A 7,866-nucleotide genomic window follows, 5' to 3' on the forward strand; every position below is an offset into this window, starting at 1 on the left:
GCTCCGAGAGCCCGCCTTGGCAGGGAGCAGAGGTCTGGATGAGCAGGAACATGAGTCAGGAGCCAGGGACAGCACGTCGCGCTCCAGGAAGCTAATGAGCTCAGGGCTCAGCTCCGGAGATTGATGACTCTGCCGAGGAAGCCGCATGGGATCATTACTCCTCCCGGGCTCTGTGCCCAGTCCCCGACGTGTCACCGGGCCCGGTCTGACCCCCCTCTCGGGGCCGGAGGTCAGGTGAGGACCAGGCTGGAGCCTTCTCTCCATTGTCCACACACGCACAAAGAACCCGCGGGCAGGCAGGCGAGATGCCTGGCCAGGTGGGGCCTCCGATCCGGCCCCGGGGATGGACGCGGCGGACCTGAACGTCATAAAACACGACCATGTGGCCCCGGGCAAGTCACTCAGCTCCTCTGCCACTGTTTTCTCGTCTGTGACACAGACACGACGGGCCCTCCCCCACCATGCGCTTGCTGGTGGGGCTGAGCACGCACGTGCCGTGGCGGGACCCGGCCCCCTCCGAGCTGGCTCCCGGACGGGCACTGCTCCTAGCACTTGTGACACGACAGTGGCTTCGCGGCGGCAGTGTCTGCTCCTGCTCTTCCGTGTGTGTCTCTCTGTTCCGGTAACAAGCACACAACCATCTCCCCATTTTTACAAGTACGCTCGTTAGCATGAAGACATCTGTGTCCACGTGCGATGGACGTCGACAACTTTTTCACTTTGCACACCCGAACTACTGGTCAACACCAACTCCCTGCCCCCGCACCCACGAACCTCAGTACTCAGGATAAGCTTCCGGTCTCTTTCAGGAGCTGGCCTGATGAGGCCAGGCCCACCCAGGCACCGTCTCTTCTGACGAGCCCAGAGGCAACCAATTAGGGGTCTTCCTGTATCTGCGAAATCCCTGTTGCCGTTTCACATCAGCCCAACGGCGAGAGTGGCATCCCGTCTGCCCCCAGGTTCCCTGCACCCGAGGAACGGGGACCAGACTGGGCGTGGACAGCAGCGGGCACCCGGCTGGGGCACCACCTTGGAAGGCGGGGCCCGCGCGGCCAAGGTCGGTACCGGGCGGAGGGAGAGACACAGGGCCCCGCCCCACGGAGCCGCTCGGACGCGGCAGACTCTGCGAGGCGCGGAGAAGACAGCCGAGGACTCCGGGCAAAGCCGGGGTATCACGGTCGGTCGCCAGGGGTCGGGCAGGACGGACGGGGGATGAGGACAGGCTCTCTCCCCTGGAAGGACCGAGAGCCCCTCACGGTCATTTGCGGCCGTCCCGAGGAAGCCAGGCCGGCAGTGGGCTCGGGGCCAGGCCTCCATGTTCAGGAAGGTCCGGGGAGCTGCGGGTGTGCGGGCCTCTAGGAGATGCACCTGGACTTGAAGCTGAGCCTTCTGACCCACGAGGGCTTCTCCCCTTCCGCAAATGGACCCGCCGCAGGGGCCGGCTGCCTGAAGAGGGACGGGCAAGGCCCCCCTGGAGGCGGGGGAGGAGAGCATGGCCTGGAACACTGGGCGGGGCACACGCCCCCCTCTGCACACACGCGCAAGAGGAACTCTGTCCGCCTTATGGGCCCAACGGTCCTGCACACTCCTCGGCGGGGCAGGGCTGAATTCGCAGGTGTGGCCATGCTGAATGCCTGGTTTTGCACTCTAGTGACCAGAGCTGCCCCCACTGGGGGCAGCTGGACGGAGGGCGCACAAGACTGTGCCGTGGGAGAGCTTGCAACTTCCTAGAAATCTGTAATTATCTCAAAATACAGGTTTTTAAAACATTGGGTGGAGTCCTGCGTCCGTTTAGGTGTAAGTGGGACAAGCTGGCCGTGCATTCCCCAAACCCTCCGTGCCCCCAGCCCTGACCCTCGAGTCCGGCCACACCCCCGGCAAGGAGGGGCTGGCAGTGGGAGGAGGAGGACGCGGACGCCGCCTGTGCGCCCCGGCTCAGGCCTGGCTGTTCCCGGACCCCGCTCCCTTCCACCCCTGTGTGGCCGACAGGATCCCGGCTCCTTGCTGAGGGCGCCGTGCGGACGAACCCTGGGTGCGGACGGGGCCTGGGAACAGGAGGAGATGCCGTGCCCTGCGCAGACGACTGGTATGGAAGAAGGGGTCTGTAAGCCTCCACATCGGTCAACTCCGAGGGGAGAAGCCCTCGTGGGTCACCTGGGTGGGCCCGACCTCATCAGGTGAGCCCGTCAAAGGGTCGGGGACCTCCCTGACGCCAGAGGCTGGGAGTGTGAGGAGGCCACGTGGCTACAACAGGACCCGAGAGCGGCCTCTAAGAGCTCAGGGTGGCCCCTGGCTGGCCGCCAGCAACACAAAGAAGCTGAATCCTGCCGACGGCCAGAGCGATGGTGGAGGCGGCTTCTTTCTCCGCCGTGCCTCGTTGAGCACCGAGCCCGGGGGGGCTCTGGATACAGCAGCTGCCACAGCGTCTACACTGCTGACCTGCAGAACCAGGAGCCAAACCAGGGTGCTGCGTGAGTGCAGTCACCCACCACACGCTCTGCGAGACGGCGAGCAGAGCACCCCGGGGTGTCCCGGCCACTGTCCCGGTCAGTCACGTACAGGGGACACAGGGGACGCTCCTCTCGCTCAGACTGTCACAAGTCTGGGGAGCGGCGAGCCAGGAACTGTGCCCGAAGACCAAGACGGGTCCTACTAGAGGCCACAGCGTCACCCTCCAAAGGCCTCCTGTCCGGTTATCAGCACACGGGGGCACCGATGACCATTAGAGACCACCGGTGATTCCGCCTGGGGGCGCTAAAGGCGGGCGCCCAGCGGCCACGGGCCTGCACTGGGTGCCTGGCAGGAGCTCTTGGACCCTCGGGTCCCTCCCTGCCTCCCGCTGCTGAGCACGCCCCAGCAGGCCCCTCCAGGCTATGCCTGGGCCCTGTCCTGCGCACCCGCTCTGCCCCGTGGACGCTGTGCTCTCTGTCCTGCCCCGGGGCTTCTGCCAGCAGCGACGAGCAGGTCAGCCCGGTGGGGCCCCGGCACACAGACGTTTGTGGACTGAGAACACGAGAGAAAGGGAAGGAAATGAGGAGGTTCCAACCCACCAGCTCCAAGGGAATCAGCTGAGGGTGGGCCTGGGAAGACGCAGGGACCCCGCTGCCCACCACGTGGTTCCTGTCCCCCTGCCCCCACCTTCCTGTCATACGTGACTGCCACCCTGTGTTTCGAGTCAGGAGGCTGCAGCTAGGTGACCACGACGGGCGCATGTGCGCCATGCCCTGCCCGAGGGAGGCTGACCGTGTGAGCAGTTGCCCAGCAACATCCCTGTGCCCACGAGGTGTGGTCTCCGACCCCGTGTGGCCACCGGGCTGCTCCAGTCCTAGTGGCCCCACGGAGGGGGCTCCTGCTCCAGCAATCCTCCACGTGAACCCGCCGGGGTCCTGACTGTCCAGCGGTAAATTCAGGTGGTGGTAGCACTAGCCAGCCCGTGAGACAGAACTTCCCAGCACACCCTGGCCCAAGGGTCCAAGAGACGGCAGGGGTGGAAACCAGGCAGTGGTGCACGTGGACAAGACGGTGTGACCTTGACTCCCCCTTTGGGGCTAGACTCCCGGGCAGCGGGGATTCCTCCTCTCACGCTGTTGGACTTTGGGGCAGGTCACTCTCGGAGGGACATCCTGGGTGCTGGGGGTGGGGGCAAGCAGCCTCCGTGGCCCCACCCACCTGATCATGATGGCCACAGACCTCCCACGACGTGGCCACGTGGCCCCTGGGTCAGCGCCTGCAGGGAGAGGGTTTTGGGCACTGTGGGCTGCGGCAGGGCCCCCGGTCACGGATGTTCCGTATGTGTTTTCTGTTGGGAAGGCGGTGGCAGCCCTGTGACCTTTCGCGAACAGAAGGTTTGAAGGTTCTGACCGTGGACCTTGGCAGTTCCTGCAGGAGAACAGCTTGTCCGCAGGAAAACTGATAATACGGCGCATTTCCACACGCCTGGGACAGACCTGAAGCGGGAGCCGAGCCGGGGGAGAGCAGCGCTGTGCGGGGCAGCGGGCTGGACTTCGCCCCACAGAGCTTTCTGCAGACGCCCCTGCAGACGCCCCGCAGCTCCCAGGAGAGCGAGGAGGCGTCAGAACGACACTCTGCTGTTGAAGGTCACGGAGCTCTTCTGCACGCTCTGCCGGGAGCAAGACTCCCCCTCCCCCCGCACCAGGGACGTGGGGGGCGGGCCACTCTGCAGGGGAGTCCCAGGCACCGTGGGGGCTGAGCAGCATCCCTGGCCCCACCGGCTCGGAGCCCCTGCCGTGTGACGACCACAGATGTCCCCGGACGCCGCCCAGTGTCCCCGGGGGGCAGCATCGCCCTCAGTAAAGAATCACAGATGTAAACTGGCCTATGCAGAATCTCATTTCCCCGGTGGCCCCATTTCGGGGGTTCGGGGCTGCCGGTAGTTCGTGCCCACCGTGCCGGACATCGCAGCTCTGGGCACCGGATTCAGCTCAAAGACAATGCCCCATCCACATGGCTAGCACGGGGCGAGGGCCGGAACACCGGAGCCCAGGAGACTCCCAGGCTGAAAGGCCAGTGCCCTCGGGGGACGGGGCGGCTGAGCTGTCCTGGGCAGCTGCCAGGCGGGAGGACGCGGGCTGGCTGTTCCGGGAGGCGAGCATCAGCCCCTCGAGCTTCCAGGCCGCAGGAAGACCCACCCAGTGGCCAGGATCCCCGTTACAGACACAACGTGATAGAAGCCATTAGGGCACGCTCCTCGTCCTGCCCCCAGGGGACCCCGGGCCAAGTCTGGGGACATCTGTGGTTGTTTTCACCACGGAGGGAGGAGCTCCTGGCGGTGGGTGGGTGGTGCTGACGGGGCCGCCCCCCCCCCCACCAACAACGCGTGGGACACTGACCCCAGACAGTGACGGGCCTGATGCCAGCAGAGCTGAGGCGGGGGAACTCGCAGTGGCCCCCAGTCCCTGCTAGGACATCAGCTCTGTGGGAGCCAGGGGTTTCGCCGGTTCCGTTCACTGCCTGGGCCACAGGCCTGGCCCAGGCACTCACCCAGAAACCCCTGCTGGTGGGGGGGACAAAGTCTGTGGGAGGGCGTCCCTGTGCCCAGGCAGCGAGCTCCCACGGGAAGGTGTGACAGGGACCGACGCTAGGCCACACGGGCCGCAGGGCGACACGGCCAGAGTCCAGGCCCTGGAGACCCCGGGGGGCTTCTGAGGACTGGTGCTGTCCATCCAGGTAAGCCCCCGAAGGAAGGGCCGCGTGGGGCGGGAGCCGGCAGCCGCTGCTCCAGAAGAGGGAGGGAAGGCTCCAGAAGCAAGACTCAGTCTTCGCGCCGGGGCTGCCGCGGCCAGGCTGCCCACCCCCATCCGGGGCCTTCGCTTCTGTGCCACGGCCTCTGCTCGGACCACAGGGTCGCACCCAGATCCAGGTCCCCTGCGCCCCCAAGGTCGCAAAGTCAGCACTTCCCTCTCCCCAGTGGAAGGGGCCAGCCATCCAATGCTGGTCCCAATCGGGGAGGTTTGGGATCTGTTGCGGGGACGGTGAAGGGGCCTGGGACAGGGTGGCCAGGGGACTCCCGGGGCTGCAACATCCTGGAGGACGGGGCAGGGTGGTCACGGCACTCCAGGATGGACGGGCAGACGGCTGGAAACACCCCAGGCCCCTGCCCCACCTCCACGCACACCCGGCTCAAGCCCGGCTCGCGGGCCTTCTCTGCCCCCTCGTGGCCACCAGGCGGAACGGCAGCACCCCGGCCGGAAACCCCTGCCCGGCGCCCCAGGAGCCAACGCCCCCAAACTCCTGCTCACCATTCGGCACGTGCCGGGCGGCTGCTTCTGCCACCGGGGCAGGCGGCGGTGGCCTTCGCTCAGCGACACCCGGCTGCTTGGAGGTGGGAAACCCCGGCCGGGCTCTGCTCGTCTGTCCGCCACAGACGCCTCCCGCAGCGCCGGACAAGCAGGAGGTGGTCCGCGAGGGACCAGTGAGCCACAGAGGAGCCAGGCAAAGCCCGGTGGTCGCCCTCCGAGGAGTCCCTGCCGGAGATCCCTGCCGGGCCCGCCCACCACGCACCGGCTCAGGGAGCCACTGCGCGCCCCTCCGCCCACGTCCGCCCCTCGCCACGCTGCGCAGCGTCCCCCACCCCAGCCGGCAGGGCGCGGGGTCAGACCCTCAGTGAGTCTGGTTCCGGGACTGAAGTGGAACAAAACGCAGGTGAGTCGCTCTCTAGCATCTTGAAATGTGGGGAAACACCAAAGAAAGCCCAAAGGCGAGCGCCAGTGTCCTCGGTCGGTAGGAGAAAGCCCCCGGTGAGGGCAGGGGAATGACCGGCTCAGAGAAGTATTCACAACGGGGGGGACGGACACCAGCCCGTGTCCACGCAGAGAAAGACGGAGAGTTCAAGCACCATGTGTGAAGAGCTGAAGAAGGTCACCGATGACGGGGACAGACCCACCCCGGGGCAGTCCACGGGGGCACCTGCTTACCGAAGGCACAGCTGGGAGAATGCAGAAATCCCGCAGCCTGACCAGCAGCACTGGACGTGTCCGGCTGCTCAGACGGCCGGGGAGACGGCCCTGGAGACCGGGCACGTGCAGAGGGCAAGCGGCTGTCGGAACGGGAAACCAGGGCACCCCGATTCTCTCCCTCTCTCCCACGCACGGCAAACCTACGTGCGGGAGTTCACCCCCGACGACAGCCGGCCCAGGACGCACAACGCTTGCGCGAACACATTCATCACAGAATGTAAAAAGAGAGAGGGAAAAACAGGAAAATAAACATCCCTACCAACCAATTAAATCCACTGTAAAGTTATTTTAAAAGGAGTGACTAACCAGTTGCCTGTGATGTGAAATGCTGAGCCAGCATCAGGAGAGGTTAGGGAAACGCAGGCTTCCTGACAAGGAAAGCAGCCCAGCAGGCAGAAGGAGCACGTTAAAGAGCAAATCCTATTTATCCAGAATCCCGCGTGTGGACGGAACTCACAGAAGGATGGGGGAGAACGCTCACCAAGACGCCAGCACGCCGTCACCAGGTGGGGGCTCTAGCAGCCTTGCTTCTCCTTTGCCTGCATTGTCCCTTCTACGGGACATCCGTCCACCTCCACCCGGCCGGCTGCTGGCGGTCTCCAGACACCCCTCTGTCTGGCAACTCTGACACGGACGCCACATGGAAGATCACCTGTAGGGGACCCACTGGGTACCCACACGTCACACCCAGCCCAGGGCTCCCATCCTGGCTCCTGGCCTCTGTCCCCAAGGACGGCGTCTCTCCTGAGCGAAGCCAAACCACATCCTCTGCGCCTTACTGAGGTGCATGTGACAGGCCCTAGAACCCGCCCGCTGGGCGCACACAAGGCCAGGAGTCCCTGGTGAGGACGCCAGCCACCGCCCCCCACGCAGTTCCCGGCGCACACTCACAGCAGGCCCTGGTGGCCAGCAAGCACCTTCCTGTCCCTGCAGACGGGCCTTTTCTAGAAGCTGCGCAGAGACAGACCCATGGGATGGGCTTCTCCAGGGTCTGCCTCCTCTTCTAACGTTTTCTCATTTAAACACGCGCACACACAGTTTGGGAACGTCCAGCATCATGAAGACACCCGTCCAGCGTTCCAACGTCCCTCACACGTGCTGGTGAATGAAACACAATAGCGGTCGAAGCTCCGTCAGAGCTCCTGCTGGACGCCCAAGTTCACTCTGAAGACCGCCGGACAGAGAACACCGCGCGGCAGCGGCAGAGCCCTTCGTGGGCAGGCGGAAGGGGAGCCTGGGGCCACCGCAGGCCGCTCTAGCCTCCCTCGGTCCAGTGAAGGGTAAAAGCCGCTCAACACCCATGGGGCATGAGACCAACAGCGGCCCGAGCTCAGAGGGCATCCGAGCTCAGCGCAGGGGCCTCCTGAGGCCGCGCAGTGCCTCCCAGTCG

The 7,866-nt window shown here is 65.4% G+C and overlaps 1 protein-coding gene across 1 annotated transcript; it reads left to right on the plus strand.

Moving 5' to 3' along the window:
* Positions 1-343: 343 nt before the first annotated feature.
* On the plus strand, positions 344-7,349 carry LOC309864253 (uncharacterized protein; the record flags this gene model as incomplete). Its single annotated transcript, XM_082729596.1, has 7 exons — positions 344-392; positions 960-1,061; positions 1,990-2,086; positions 3,180-3,246; positions 5,188-5,406; positions 5,611-6,162; positions 6,318-7,349. The coding sequence occupies 7 exons, from the start codon at positions 344-346 to the stop codon at positions 6,723-6,725; spliced, it is 1,494 nt and encodes a 497-aa protein (XP_082585722.1). The 3' UTR covers positions 6,726-7,349.
* Between the last annotated feature and the right edge of the window lie 517 nt (positions 7,350-7,866).

Source organism: Mustela nivalis (assembly GCF_964662115.1).
Source record: "Mustela nivalis genome assembly, chromosome: 1".
In the NCBI taxonomy this organism is placed as follows: domain Eukaryota; kingdom Metazoa; phylum Chordata; class Mammalia; order Carnivora; family Mustelidae; genus Mustela; species Mustela nivalis.